General features: G+C 39.3%; 2 protein-coding genes across 18 annotated transcripts in view; one reads left to right on the top strand and one right to left on the bottom strand.

Annotated features, from left to right (window-relative positions):
- Positions 1–8,228, bottom strand: part of INTS9 (integrator complex subunit 9) — an 84,915-nt gene extending 76,687 nt beyond the window's left edge. Inside the window, exon 1 of one of the 3 annotated variants that reach the window (XM_032470948.1) lies at positions 8,209–8,228. Coding sequence is in view for 1 of the 3 variants with exons in the window: in XM_006181225.3 (XP_006181287.2) it covers positions 7,479–7,487 (9 nt within the window). In the remaining 2 variants the exon portion in view is untranslated. Of the gene's footprint in view, positions 1–7,478; positions 7,679–8,208 lie in introns of those variants that run through there. The other 2 variants (XM_006181225.3, XM_032470949.1) reach the window with 2 other exon arrangements.
- HMBOX1 (homeobox containing 1) overlaps positions 7,900–16,169 on the top strand; it is a 135,804-nt gene continuing 127,534 nt past the window's right edge. For 3 of the 15 annotated variants that reach the window (XR_004316405.1, XM_006181231.3, XM_014556320.2), the window contains exon 1: positions 7,909–8,279. The gene's annotated coding sequence lies outside the window, so the exon portion shown is untranslated. Of the gene's footprint in view, positions 8,280–16,169 lie in introns of all 15 variants that reach the window. The other 12 variants (XM_032470950.1, XM_014556316.2, XM_006181229.3 and 9 more) reach the window with 8 other exon arrangements.

Genomic DNA, 16,169 nt, shown 5'->3' with positions numbered 1-16,169 from the left:
AATCACTTTAAATTTTATATGAAAAATAAACGGAAGCAGTCTGGAAAATTCCGAAGTGAGAACAACAGGTGGGAACAAGTACTACAAGATACTGAGACACACTCCAAAGGTAGAGAAGGTAAAATAGTTCAGTAGTGTAATATTAATAGATCAAGTGGGCGAGAAGAGTTGAAAAGGAAAAGGAAATACAGATGCTTTCATAAACATGAAAAAATGTTCCCCACCTTACACATAAGGGAAAAAGTAAATTTAAAAAAGTTAAAAAAAAAAAAAAAAGACAGCTTGACAATAACATTGCAATAGTGTGTTGGGACACGCTGCTGGCAAGAATGTAATCTGCCAAGTCGCCGTGGGGACATTTTGGCAGTAAAATGAAATAAAAAATGCACACACCCTTTGAAATGTATCCTACAGGTATACTTCCACAAGAGAGACTATCTATGCGACACGATTTCTAATCGCAAAAGATTGGAAACAACCTAATCCTCAGAGAGGAAGGTCTGGTTGGATTAAACTACCGTATATCTAAACAACGAAACACTATGTGACTGATTTCTTTCTAGCAATAGTTTGAACATATGTTTGAGATATGTTGACATTCATTACTTATATTATATTTTATACTAGCAGCAAAAGCCATGCCCTAAACTTTAAGTAATGATGAATGACTTTCAAATAGTTGGGGGGCACGGATGTAGGGTAGTGGGACTCTATCTTCCGTATTCTGGAAGCAGATGACTCGGGAGGGGTCCTGTTAAATGTAGACTCATTAGACATGGACATGCAGTGTTTTATAAAACGTAGAAAAAGGAATATGCAAAACCAGTGTGAGCAGTATCTCACATTACACCTCAATAAAGCTATTTTTGAAATGTATAAAAAAGTAACAATTATAATAATATCTTTTATATTAATACCATTGCTTGTTTACCTGTATTTTCATACCCTGGAAAAAATATGAAAAGGAAGACTTATTAAATTAGAACATCTAAATATGCTTTCCTCTATTTTACCAGAATAGAAAAATGCAGAAGAAATACTGTATTTAGGAAAAGTCAATCTCTGCTTAGGCCATAAATGTGAGGAATGGATTATGCAAGACCTTTTATTATTCACCTCCCCTCCACCTCCTTCATAAGCATGAGTGATGAAAAATAAACTGTATCTTAAGGGCAAAAAGGGTGTTACTTCTGCAATTCCTATTAAAGAATGGCCTTCTTGGACATCATCTATCTGATTATCTATCCTTCAGAGAGCTAAAGTTCATTCAGTTGTGCTTTCAATAAATTTAAATGTTTAGACCTTTAGGGCTTTTCCTTCAGATATATGGTCATTTGGGGACAATTTAAACTTCCTGTTTTTCTCACAGTCAAGTTCCCACCATACAATTTAGTCTTGATCTCTGAGCCCCTTAGGGCTTTCAAGCTAACTCCTTTCTCCTAGTCTTCCCTACTCCCTTCATCCTTCCTGTTAGCATTCTTGCCTTTTCTCAGGATCTCTGCAAATTCTGACACCTCCCCTTCAGATGTAGCCCTTCATGGTCTGTCAACTCCTAGCTTCATCTCACTGGTCACCCCTTTCTTTTCTGCGGGGGAAAGGGGATCTCCTCCACCATTTATGCATACTTGACCCAGGTGCCACTCCAATCTGTTGGACTCTATAATACTGTCATCTTACATACTACACTTACGCACCAGCAGTTTCAAAGCAACACTGTAGGTTCTTTGAAAAATCCCTTTTGAAGATTCTTATGATGCCACTTTTTTATCTGAAGAAATCTGCTCCTCTTTCTGATACATTTTTCCCCCACGTCCATAAATTACTATGTAAGGATGTTTTACTAAATATGGCTGAAGTCTAAGAGAAAAGAGGGTGTGAGGATTGATGAAAGAAGATAGTTACATTAGTAAGACACATAGTAAGAGTAAAGTAACAGATGGCATCCTTGGCTTGGGTAGGGAAATGTATTCTTATACACTACTGATACATGGTAAACCAGCGGCAAGTTGGCCATGTTTGTTACAATTTTAACAAGGCATCTTCTAGGATACAATTAAAAACATTTTTTGACCATTACATTCAAAAACTACTTGAGCCAGTACCCAATGACTTCTCTACACTAGAAAGTTCACTGTAATATTGTCTGAACTGCACAATGAGCCCGCTGGACTTCATATTTCATAAAGGCAGGGAGTAAATCTATTTTCTTCACTGGAATATACCCAGTACCTTAAGCAATGTCTAGCATAAAGGAGGCAGGTGCTCAGGAAGATTCGTTGAATGAATAAATGAATGATGATGACTGAAGGGCACTTTATGCCTGGACCTCTGATGGTATTTAGGAAGCAGGGAACAAACTTTCCATTTGGAATGCTAGGTTTCACTGAGTTCCGTAGCCATGCTCCACTCTTGGCCCTTGGCCTTCAAGTACACTTTGCTGATCATAAGAGCAAATGGCAGAGGGATTTGAATACTCAGAGCAAACTAGTCACAAAATAAATGTGCTACTGCAATTACGAACAACTATTGACGTGCTTGCTTGGACTGTATGTCAGATTATGTATACATGTATAATATATAAAAATAAGTATTATATACAGATACAAAATTTTCTTCTCAATTTAACTGATACTGAAAAAAATCCTTGGTATATATATTTTTATCTTAATTATAAAATAGGTTTAATCTTCAGAGTAACCATTAGGACTCTGAAATACCCAAGAGTTTTATCCCAGAGCGCTACTGAACAACATATGTGATTTGGCCTTATGTCACTTTTCAGAGTTTGAGGAAACCATTCTAAAGGGAAAAATACCTATCACACTGAAGTGGTGATAAAACATGACCTTTCTAAAGCTTAAAATGATATTACATCATAAAGACACACGAGGGCACTGTAATCAACCAGCAAAGAGAAACAGAAAAGAGTGCAATCAGGTTGACATTTTAACAATCACAGTGAAATAGGCGAATTAAATCCTGGTAAAAATTGTGACTATTTGTAATGTATAGCAAGAAATGTTCTGTTCTTGATCCAAAGTCTAAGAAGCCAAAAGGATTCTATAAGTCTGAAAACTGCAGGAGGAATCCATCATGCCCAGATCCAAGAAGAGATTAACCACACCCTTTTCTAATGATTTGTTAAATTGACCTTGGGGCAGGATTTGTCTCTTTCAAGCCAATATTTTCTATATAATCTGCAGTTGCCCTTGGTGTTTTGCTTGTCCTCCACTGGAAGCAGCCCGTGAGTCCATTTCTTTGCTGCATTTGTTTTCTTAAGAGAAATGGTAAGTTAAAAGTTTAAGCCTTCCTCCCAAAGCCAGCAGTAATGAAACAGCATTTTGTACAAAGGAGCAGAGGCCGCTGAAGAATATATCCCCTGGCCTTCTTGAATTTTTAAATTTGTAAATACAACTACAGCATATAATTTCCTCCATCAAATTCAAAAAGGGTAGCATGACAAGCATTTAAGTGACCTTTCTTTCGGACCTTTAACAAGAGCGCAACTAGAACTGCAGGGCGCCCTGGACCGCGAGGCAATCAGGCTCATTCAGAGGATTATCATTCATCTTAAAGTCACATTCAAATCTGTGCCTCAGCAAAATTACAAATAATTCCTTGTCATCGAACTTTGGGGTCAAATGTAATAGTTAAAATGGAAAGTATTAAAACGTTGAATGCCAAGGTTATACTGTGGTTGCATTATACAATCTCTGTTGACTGAATAAACTAGAAGAGCCCCTCCAGCCCTGGAACTATCTACAGGAAGTATGACACATGCGGCATTCCTGACCTGCTTATTATTTTATTCACTTTCATCTTCATCTACTTGAATGACTAAGTTCCTGGCCATGATGCTTCCAACCCAATTTCTGTCAATGTATTCAGTATGTTTTTTTTCTGTTTTACAGTCTTGTGTTAAAGACCCTGGTGAATTCTAGTTTCTAACCTTTGCTCAATTTGGCCATCAGGGTGCACCCAATTTAGCTCAATCTATACGAAAATCAGTCCATGCTCTGAAATGTGCTAATTTAGAGGCTACACTTCTAATTTTCCTGTTCTTTTCAAAATGATTCTGGTTAATTGAATGTGCCAATGAATTTTCCTCAGTTAAACAAAGCTGCCTGATCTTATAGACAGTCATTAAAATCCTCTGACTTGGTATCTAAGAAGGAGACAGACAAGGATTACATTATAAATGGCATCCGATGTCTTCCATTGGGTTTGTGAAAAGCCACCGGTGATGTGTGAAGTTAGACTGTAAATGGCATCACAGAAGCTAAACGGGGTAGTACAGACACTCAGCCGGCATGCTCTGATATTGAGCCCCTGGGATTATCAAGGATGTCTCCAAAGTTTAATTTCTTTACCTATTATCTTTTTTAAGATCTTAATTTAACCAAATTCACATTCAAAGCCAATTTAAAATATAGCCTTGAATTAACGGTCTCTTGGTACATATTCTGGCTTCCTTTCTGTAAGAGATAACCTAGCAGGTACCAGGCACTGTGCACAGCGCTGGAGCCCCAGCCCTCATTAAGTAAGACTCTTGAGGAAGGAATCTTGGGTACCGATCTTGGCTCTATCACTTTTTTCATTTATGTAACTTTGAGTCACCTCACCTCCCAAAGGCACAGATTTATTTTATCTGTAAAACGGGAATACTATCACCTACATCAAAGGATGAAATGGGACACTAGAGAGCAAGTACATACCCAGCACAGAGCCTGGGACACTGTAACCGCTCCATTAAAGGTAGTAATCATTTTTACTCCACTGGTTGTTGCTTACTGTAGTGTTTTGACTTCACTCTTTAATCTTTTCTGAACAATATTCACAGATCTTAATAATCCTTCAGAAATTATCTATACAACTACTATTTAGTGGCATCACACAATGGGTGGGGCCCTGGGAACAGAAAGTCTACAAGAGGCAGGACAGATAGAAAACCAGTAATTTCAAATACTACCGAAAGAAAGTGTGCCCTGGAAGCGTGTAACAGGGTTCCCTAATTCAAGGAAGTTTTGAAGAAGTGCTATTTAAACAGAGCTCTGGGAAACATGAAGAATTTAGCCAGGCAAATAAGTGTTGGAGGCAATGGAACATACTGAATGTTCCAGAGGCAAAAGAGAGCAGGGGGACTTCAAAGAACTGGACAATGTGCAAATACAACTGGAAGGAGGAGCTCAAGGGAGAGGAGGGCTGAGCCTGGAGAAGTCGGCAGGGCCAGATTCCGCAGGGCCAAGTAAGTCAAGTTCAGAATTATAAGACTTTATCCTAAGGGAAAAGGAAGCTACTTACTGAGGGGTTTAGGGGAACTCTGCAATTTCAAACAACTTCTGGGATGCAGAGTAGAGAATGGATTTGAGGGTTGCTGAGGCTGCATGCAGGGAGACTATTTAGCAGGTCTTGTTGAATTGCAAGTGTCAAGTGAAGAGGTCTGTACAAAGGCAGTGTTAGTGGGACTGGAGAGGAACTGACCTGTTCAAGAACAGTAGAATCAACAAGATGTGGTCCTAGATTGTGCGTGGGAACGATATTTTGGGAAGTCATAATCTCCACAACAAGAATGTGCTCAATAAAGTGTCTTTCTGTGTCTCATGATAAGAAAACAAAACATGGTTTACTACATGCTCCTGAAGCCGTACACAAAGTTAAAAATTTTAGGCCATGGGAGGATTTATTCCAACTCTATGGGAGGCATGAAAGTAGTCTAATGTACTGAATGTCCATGTTTTTGAAACGACTTTGTTGTGTGGATAGATATTCTGCATTATTGATCAACTACCAACCACGTGTTAGTTATGTACCTTGCAGATTAAACATCAAAACGGAGGGAGTATAGGTAGAACATTTCCTCTTCCTCTGAGGCGTTTTTTGGTTCTTAAAAAAATGAGTTTCTACTTTTTCCTTTGTTTTCACATCTCTAAGTACAAAGTAAGCAGGAGGATTTTATAAGCAAACCAAAGTATACGTAAACTAAACCCCAACTCTCTGGAACCTTCAGCAAATGAGTTATTATGGAAAACTATGTTTTGCACTTGCCTGCCTTCACACCAAATGTGATTTACCCTTTATTGAGGAAACATGGTCTGTGTTTCAACCAGGTACCAAGCTCTCTTGCTTCAATCAGCTGAACCCTCTTCAAGGAAGGACCTCGCCTACTCACCCTTCTTATCAGTTAGTCACCTTTCCAAGGAGCTGCCTTCCAATCTCCACGCACCCCTACGCTCCTCTCAATCCCTAAACCCGCTTCTATTTAGCATGAACACAATGAATTCTAATTTTTAATTATGTTTATATCTCCCTCATTAGATTGCATGCTTCTTTAGGGAAAGGGTGATGACTTTCAATTCTGCATTTTTAAATGTTTCGAAAACTGATCCAGAAGCAAAGTGATATTCTCAAGGTTTACTGATCTATGGTCTTCCTCTTACTTAAGCAGCTTCAGATAGAGACAGTTTTGGAGTTGAATACACTTTCAATACTTTCTCTGACTTCACAGAAAACAGCTGACACTGTGCAGAGTATAAGCCTGTCGTAAATGTATGTATGTATGTGTGTGTGTTGTGTGTGTAGTGTATGTGTGTGTATACGTGCACACACTTTGGAAAAGCATGCTCAAATAATTAAGAAAATAAACATTTTGTTTTTCTATAAAAATTACAGAAAGTAAAACTTGACAATACTTGGCTGCAGGAACATGAACTTTAAAAGACTGAGAAACAACATCTCACACCTACTTTTCTACTCTAATCATGCTGATTATACTAATTCCATAGAGTTGGAACAAATGGGTTAAATCCGTGCGAACACTGAGAGTAAAATTGCTCAAAACAAAGGCCTGAGCAGCTTTCCTACAAGCCAAGTGTTGGAGTTTTGTGATGCAAGGACTTTTCCAGGTATCCTGGCATGCTCCACCTAACCTTGGCCTATAGCCCTGGACTGGAACGTTTTAACACTTTCTCTCAGCCCATCTCACACGGGGTAAAAGACTCAAATCCTCCAAGATCACACCCTGACCTCGTCCTTCTCTGAATATAAAGGGCAGTTAGGAGTCTATAACAGGAATTTAATAAGTGATTACGTTCTACCCAATAGTTTCTAAACTCTGTTCATATGCAACCAAAGCTTTCTCAACAACTTTAAGAAGAAACCCTAATCAAGTGCCAATCACGTGGAAAGAAGTCAACCAATTATATATAACACTCACGTGGCAGCTGAGAACCAAGCCAAGCCTAGTCCATAGAGCCCAAGCTTAGTTTGTGTGTAAAGAAAGGTGACAGTCAAAGGGACCCACCAAAGGATAAGATCTAGCCGTTGCGGGGGGTCGGGAGTGGGAGCTTTCCTTGGTTCACCCCACTCTCTAGTTCCCTGTCACCCCTCCTCCGCGTAGGATCCTTTCCCAAGGAGGAAAGGACGAAGTCCAAAAGGATATGGCATCACCTTTGCCCTCTGACCTAGGAGCTGAGACTCACCAGTTTCATATTGGACTTTTGCTTGTTCAATATCAGTCACTCGACTCCTCAGACCCAGAAAGCGTCTTCCGGTTCGGTCTCCGCCACCCGCTCGCCGAGAGCATTGCGGGACATGCAGTCTTTCTTCCCTACGCTCCCTTCCCGGTGCATCATGGGAAGTGCAGTCATCTCTCCATGCATCATGGGAACTGTGGTCATCTTTCCTTTTCCTCTCTGCTTTCAGAACACCTCCCTCCGTCAGCTCACATTCATCCCCGCCGCCAATTCATCCTCCTCCACCCGAGCATGATATCATGTCCCTCATCTGGGCCCGGGACCCGGGGTATTCTGGGATGTGTAGTCCCCACGGCTCTCGCGCTCCTTTCCCCTCCCCCTAGTGGGAAGGCGGATGGGCGCGAGCCTTGCCGGGAGTTGTAGTTCTCTGGGGTCTCTGGACGCCAAGTACCGCGCTTTTACTCTAGGGACGCAGGGACTACAACTCCCAGGGCCGCCCGGCGGCAGCAGGTGGGAGCGGGGCTGTTGATATCAATATGGCGGTTGTCAGCCAGACAAAGACAGTCAGTCTGATGTGATTGAGACAAGGGAGGTTTTCAGGGGGAGACTGGGAGATAAGGGCCTCCCCTCCCCCTTCTCCTCTTCCTGCGCCGGCCTCAACCCCTCCCCAGTCCCCTCCCGACAGGCGCCCCACGCGGAAGACACCCCTCCCCCTCCCGCTTTCCCCTCCTCCTACCTCAGCCCTTCGTACTGGGACGTTGGGGAGGGGGCTGTGCCGGGCGGAGAGAACTCTGCAAGGATTCTGAGGTGAGTCCAGTGGTTTGGAAGCCGGACTGCCTTAAGTCTCTTTCCTCACTTCTTTTTCTTCACTTTGTTTGTTTGGGTTTTTTTTTTTTTTTTTTTGGAGGGGTTTTGGGGGGAAAGTGAGTGGGCTGGAGATGGGTCTCTTAAGCGGCCCGACTGAGAGGAGGGAGGAAGCGGGGGGCTTCGGAGGGGGTGACCCGGATGCAGGGTCTGGGGTGGGGCAGTTTGTGGGGGGCGGTAATTGAAAGGCGTCGGCGGCTTTCCAACTCTTTCCTCCTGGTTGCCTCCGCGGTGGGCGGAAGGTTTGAATCCTGGAGGTGGGGGCTCCTGTTTGGAGTTTGGGAAACTGTGAGGGGAATTTGAGGTGTGTGGGTTTGTTTGGGGGTGCATAACTGTGTTTGAAACTGTGTGACGTGTACTTGGGTGATGTGTTAGCCTTGAATTAATGTCTCTGGAGAGAGGAAGTTGGAGAGCCCGAGTCGGAGCTTTCAGCTGGGCCTGGGCGGAGAAGCGTGCGCAAGGTGCGGGTCCCGGACCTCTGGACTGGCGACGCGGCGCGGCCGCGGTGAGCAACTCGTTTGTGTCCCGTCGCCCGCTCACACTCCTTCTCCCCGCCTCCCGGGACACATCTCCACCCCAAACTCCGGGCTGGAGCATTGTAAAGATGAGATGGTGTGGAGATGGCTTTTTGCATCCTTAAGTCGGTAGCTATAGGTGGGAAAGGAAAAGTGTTCTTAATATTTTATTCCGGAACCGTGTTTTGGTTACACTATTGGGGCTACTTTGAAAGCAGTCCTCCACCCACCCTCACCCCGAAACAGTAGGTAAAGGGCTCTCGTTGTGGTCTTCTTGTTCAGTAGATGAAACTACTTAAGATTCGGGGGCGTGGGGTGGGGGTCGGGAGTGCTGACATGTGTCTGCGTCTCTGTGTGCGTACTGAAGACACAGAATGACTGGTGTAGCTTGAGATTGGGCGACTTATTTTCGTAGTAGGAAAAACTGTTGGAAATTATTGGAGGGGCGGGGGGTGCAGCTAACAGGCGCTGCTTGTATTTTTCTTCTACCCCACCCTGCTCTGTCTCGCATTTGTCTGAAAGCTGGTGTGGAAGAGAGAGGAAGCATTGGGTGAGTGAAGAGGAGAATGCAGTTGGCATTAAAGATGCTATACTGTGTAAAGTTGAATGGTGGTATGAAGTGCTTGCTGTTTTTGTTTACTCTGAAGCTTTAAAAACCTTATGTATCAGGTAGGGTAGAGTGATGTGACTAGTTCATTTCTCTGGGATCCTGCAGGTATAGAAACCTCTGCCTTCTCTCCCTGCCGGGCCGCCCGCCCGCCCGCCTGCTTGTCTTCCTTCTTCCTTCAGTCCTTCCCTTCTTTCTTAGCATGGTACATTTCTCTTCCTGGATGGACATAATGCCTCTTGTGCCTGTTTATTTAGTTTGTGCTATATGGTTGTGCTTCTTGTGGTTTTGCTATAAACTAACATCATTCGACGAAAAGAACCTGCATTTGTTTCTATTTTGCGTTTATTCCACAGGTAATTATCACATCACGATTGCATTGCGTTGCATTAAACTTATTTTAAAATTGCACAACTAAGTTAGATCTAGCTGAATTATATATAGAAGTCAAGTTTGGAAAATTTGAATTCTTTTTTTTTTCCGAGTTTCAATTAGAATTATAAAAGAAAGAGGATTGCAACATCTCTTGCTTCTCACAGTCTTTAATATTTAATAACATTACACCAGGAGAATTTAAGATAATATATTTTTTACTTCCTTCTGTCTGAAATAGAAGTTTTTCAATAATCATTCTTTTGTGACAAATTTTTAGTGTAATGGACTTTTAAATAACTAAAGGAATTGGCATAATTTCTCATTCGACTGCTGAGAATTTAATGTATTTGAGTATTTGGCTCCAAACTTATCAATTCTTGAACCTGCCATTAAAAGACCTTAGATTCCATAAAAACTGTAAGTCACATAGTACGTAATTTTATGGTATGTTTTATAACCTTTGATTTGAAATTTCTGCAGTTGGTCATTCACACAGATAAGCTGACTATGAGCATGAGGTGGCATATATATTTAGGTTGACCTGAATAGAAAAAAAATTGATTAGTCTTCTAAACCTCGAATTTAGAACATACAATATGTTGATAGGAAGCTGAGTTTTTAATTTGTTATAGATTAAGATTTTCAGAATTATTTGTTTTAGCCTTCTATTTTAGCCTGACATGTTACTTTGCAGAAACCATGTTACTTTGCAAAAACTGGAGGAAATCCTATATAACTACATAATAGAGTGGTGGGGGGTTTTTGTTTTTGTTTTTGTTTTTTCTGAAAGATGTTCGGTTAGATACGGCGTTTTAAAATGTTCAATAATGGTTTTGGTAATAAAAAGCTAAAATATTTGTTAGGAGTTGAAAAAATACTAAAATATAAGAATATTTTTTCTTCCATCCACTCTCACCTCAGATTTTCCATTTGTTTGTTTTCATATATGGAAATGCAGAGTTACTTAGTGGGAAAAGCGTTCATTAAACTTTTTCTGGCTAGTAGTTTGGTTGAAACCAAATATATTCCTTCCATTTGGTGGGGTGATTCTGTTGCATTTTAGGCGCTGAGCATTAAAATGATGTAAAGCCTTCACTGCAGGTTAAAGCATAAAACATTCTCAGCATGTGAAAGTCATATGGTTTACGAAAAAAGTAGAAAATCAGGGCATTGGTGCCTGTCCAGCTTAAAATTTCATTCCATAACTGTGAAAGATGCATTTATTTAATATGACTGCTTCTAAAAGTGTTGCCTGTAAATGAGAAGTTGAAAATCCAGACTATTTTTAAACAATCTGTTGCTAGTTCAGTGTGCTGCATATTGTGAATACAGTGGTTGCAAATGTGCATCAGGGAGCCTTTAGGGGTCAGCTTTATATTGAATGTCTTTAGTGAGGCTTCATTTTCACTGCTATATGAATAGGTTTTAGTCTTTTTAGCACAAATCCTTAGTTGAAGCATCACTAATAGAAACTTAATAGCTCAGTATTGGTGTTATAAATGTATTGCAACAAACCTTTCATTGTTTCATCATTTATAAAAAGTAGAACCAACTTATGGCAATTTTGTGGCAAGTATCAACTGGAATGGCATTGCTTGTTTCAGAAGATGTTAAACACACTGGCAATATTTATGCTTGATTTGTTCATTTTGGATCTTTCGTTTGTAATATTAAGTCCATCCCATTTTTAATGTTTCAGATAGCTTCCATGTTTCCTACTTTTTTTAAATTCAATTCTTTACAACTCTTGCTTCTATTATTTTTGTAAGCAGATCTTTAAACTTGAATTATTTCTCTTAGGAATTAGAAGTTTACTCTAGGATGTCATTTTTCATAAATGAAAGTTGGTGTACTCAACTTACAAGAAACGTGAACATTTAAAAATGCTCAGTGAAGATGTGTTGGGCTGGTTTGTTTTGTGGACCTGCTTTATTTAGGGATTTTTTGGCTTCCAGAATTAATTTTATAGCTCCCTTTGTGAAGGAAAAGCCAGGCTGGGCTAACAAGATAACTCACATATCTACGCCCGGCTGGGCTAAGAAGATAACTCACAAATCTAAGCATCAGAATACTGATCTGAGTTCTGCTGGACTAACTCTTAAATCTAAGTTAATTAGTGTTGGTTTGTTGCTGATTCCCTGTTCATGTTTTTTTTTTTTTTTTGCTAACCAGCTGGATTTTCAAAGAGATACATCTGGCTTTGGAATGTTGGTTTGCTGCCTCCCTGCCTCCACTTTTGTGATAATGATGCTGCTAAAGCTGTTCCATGCCTATTGGCCAAACACCCCAAGCTTGTACTTTACCCTGTAAAACCTCATGCACACGTCTTGGAGGTGCTCAGAGCTTTGGAGCAGAAGCCCCCCTGAGCCCGCCGGTGTAATGCATCTGAGTACTCCAACCCTCCGAGTGGTGCTTGTTTCTTGGCTGGCCTGTCGTTTCTGTAACACCTTTGCTATTTGGCTAGATTTTTCTCCTAACTGTTGGCCTTTACTTCTCAATTTAATAGAACTTTATAAAAAAAAGTTATGAGTAGAAATCACAGCTTATCTGAAGTGTCATATATATATACATTCATATATGCACTCACATATATAGAGCACCTTAATGTTTGTTTATATGTGAAATTGGTATATATCTATCAGACATGCAACCCATAGAAAAGGAGTCTGAACCATAGATAACAGGAGACTCTAAGCAGTGGCTCAAGCTGGACACCAGAGTGAACACCACCACATGTCCACATTATAGAATCAGTGGAGATTTCAATATTGCTGCAAACTATGATTTTTAACAGATTCTGCCAAAATCTGTTTCTTTCAAAAAGAAAGCTATTGGTACTGAAAGTTTTCTCAAAATAATACTAAGTAATATGTGCTTTGGGTTCCTAGGTGCAGCTGTTCCCTCTGATGACTTCCTGGTTTTAGGTCCCATCCTAACTAAAGAGTATAAATATATTTCTCAGTGATTATTTGATGTAAAACTTTTAGTTAGAGCCTATTTATGTATAATCCAGTACTTTAGATGACTTGTTTTTCTTGATCTTAGATGAAGCAAGTTGGAAATTTACTATAACATTGTTCTGGACACTTTCCAAAAGCATTTGGTTACTGGAAGGCCCTGGTGTTAGCATAGTTTTACTCTTAACAGTGGTAATAAGGTTGAAGTTACAGTAGGTTTTTCCAGTGGTTATTATAATCCTAATATAGTATTATGCAGATCCTTGACTCGGGCTCTAAGGATAGTGGGGGTTTCTGTTTGTTTGTTTACATTTACAAATAGAAGGAGAAAAAAGAACATGATCTTTTAACTTTGAAGTAATGAATTATTTCACTTTTTTTGAATCTTAAAAGAGATCCCTCCTTATAAGTGATAAAGTGATTCTAATCCATTTAAAGGGTATTTAGATTTTCTTAACATTTAGAGTGATTATAATAATGTTTACTAAATTTCATGTATTCTCTGTAGTTTCTTTGTCCATCTTACGTTCAGTGATGGTCTGCGTGTGGTTTATTGAAAACATTTAATAGCTCTCTTTACTGTATGCATGTTAAACCATTAGTGTGGGGTTGCCAAGTGGCAGTAATTTTAAGTTATATAGTCACATTTTTCAAAGAAGAGAGAGTCAAATGCTTTGGCTGTTGCTGAAATGAGGGTGATTTAATACTTAACCTTTCTGTTTTAAGAGTTTGATAAAGTGATGGTATGATTAAAATGTGAAGCTGTTGGCTTGGGCCTAGTCAGTGAAGCCCTGGAATCGTCCTCGCTTTCCTTTTTCCTATCATGCAGTCAAGTTGATTTTATATCCTTCGTATCTATCTGTTCACTTATTTTCATTCTATTGCTGTTCCCTTAATTCAGGCCTCATCACCTCTGTCTTCCCACATCAGTTTCTTAACTCTTCTTCCTGCTTTCAGTTTTTTTCCTTATTTGTGCATCACTCCCACCGAGAGATCTTGCTAGCATAAAATGTGAATTTGATTGACGGTCATACTTGGCTCATAATCCTTCACTGGCTCCTTAGCTTTTCAGTTGAATCCAAGCTGTCATTCCACCTGTGTCCAGTCATGGCTCTACCACTTACTAGCTGTGTGACCTTAGGCAAGTCATCGAATTTGTCTGTGCCTCAGTTTCCTCACTTGTTGACTGGAATAAATAGTCCTTACTTCATAGGATTATTGTGAGCCCTGAGAATGATGTTGAGTCCTTAGACTGCTTCTGGCATATTGTAAATGTTGACCATATAATTATCATGTTATACCAGATACTTGATGTTCATTACCTATCCAAGACCCTGTGCCTTAGCCATGCCAAACTACTGACAGGCCATACAAGCCTCGTTAGCCGAGATAAGGAGGGCTGGGTATTCGTCTTTGAGGGTTGCAGTTGTTAGTAGTGTCTTCAAAAGTAAAGAATTTCGAGCTTTAGAACATATTGCTGTGTAAGGAATGCTAGAGTAGTCTTGTGCTCTGGCTTCTATTTTTTTTCCCCAAAATAAAAAGTAGTATTAGTTAAACTATTGCCTGATTCAGGCTGCAATTTAAAAATTTACTTTTCTGTCCTTGTTAATACATTTTTATGTTTCTAACCTAAATTTCCACTTGTTAATCCAATGTTTCTTACCTTTTTCACCTAACTTCCTTAAAGACCTATTAACTTTGGGTAGTTTCTTCCACTTTTTTCCCCACAAATCTGAATTCTTCTTCCATTTCAGGTAATGTGTTTTCTTTACATTGCTGCTGGGACAGTCAAATAGTTGCATTATGTGATCTGGAAGCCACTTTAGACCGACATCTGTTTTATTTACGTACTAATGTTTACACTTGAAGTTGGGTGGCTCCACCTCTTCAGTTGGTTTTCCAAAGTGGTAGGTGATATACATATGGTGATTTGTATCTGTCTCTCATTCCTCTCAAGAAGGAGAGAGAGTATCCAAACTGAGTCTCATAAGGTCTCATAAGGATAAATGCTACCGAAAATGATTGTTATAGAGGAAGCAGGGTGAGAAGGTATCAGTCCAGACTTTGGAATGTAATTTTTGTAGGAGGCTGTATTATGGCTATAGTTCGCAACCACTAATTTAACCAGCATTTGCCTTCATGGGACATAATTGTTCATTGTGGAGAACTTGAAAGTAGCAATTCTGAATATTATCTTTATTTGGTTGAAAATCTATTTTCTGGAGTCAGAGATAGCCTGTGTTTAGTTTTACATAGTAGCAGTTTAGAACCATTCAGGAAAAAAATAGTTGCTGTACACTTTGTTGTCTGCGGAAGAGCTCTCTGAAAAGATGGCACGATCTTACTTATTTGGAGTACTATCTTATGCTTTTCAGTCGGCTCATTTTCTTCCAAATGTAGGTCTGAGATTAAATATAAATTTGAGTTTTTTTCCCTCAGAAAAAGTTCCTTTAAAGTATAATAATTTAAAAATATATATATATTGCTTGCATTTTAATGCAACACAGGCATCAACCAACCTGATCTTCTTTCATAAAACAAGATACTGTTCATGACCACAGGTGATTGGTTACTTCTAGTTTTAAGTTCATTAGTTGACAGCATATCAATTAAATGTCTTTACTCTGTTATTAACCTTGTTCTGTGTATTACCTGGTTAGTCTCAGTTTTCTAGTCTGCAAAACAGGATTTTTAGGTTAATTTTTTGATATATATGGTATTTTTGTTGTCATAAATAAACTGTAAGTTGTTTGTTTGCTTATTTATTTACTTTTAATCTTAAATAATTATAGATTCACAGGAGGCTGCAAAAATAGTAGAGAGGGCCTTTCATCTGCTTTCCCGTAATGGTTACATCTTATAGAACTTCAGTGCAATATCAAAACCAGGAAGTTAATATTGGTACTCTGTGTGTGTATATTCTATGCCATTTTTTCAAGTACATCTTGAGAGTTTTTATGGAAAGTTCCAATTAAACTTTCTTGTGAGAACTTAAAAATTAGCAAACTTTATTTACTTGAAGATTTATAATATTATTACCTATTAAACTTTTAGTAAAAGTTAGTAAAAATATTGAAAATTTCTGTAAATCAAATGTGTATGATTTAAACGAATTCAAGACTTAAGAGGTATATTTCTTGCCAGAGAAGATGTATGCTACAATCTGTATTAGATAAACAAATTTACAGTTATTCTGACGTTAGTTTGGTCATTGACAGTGTTGTAGCAAACTTGTCAGATTAATTGATTGTAAGTTCATGTTTTAGCTTTATTTTGGATTTGTTGTAAGGGAACTCTCTTTGAAGAAAGTCAGTTCAAAGACTGTTTTCAGAGAAAATGTCTTTAGAGGAAAGAAAGTGGTTCTAGGTATATTGTTAGT

The sequence above is a fragment of the Camelus ferus genome, chromosome 31, assembly GCF_009834535.1.
Source record: "Camelus ferus isolate YT-003-E chromosome 31, BCGSAC_Cfer_1.0, whole genome shotgun sequence".
NCBI lineage: Eukaryota > Metazoa > Chordata > Mammalia > Artiodactyla > Camelidae > Camelus > Camelus ferus.
The sequence above is the reverse complement of the archived record's forward strand: the minus strand, read 5'-3'. Positions and strand labels throughout refer to the sequence as shown.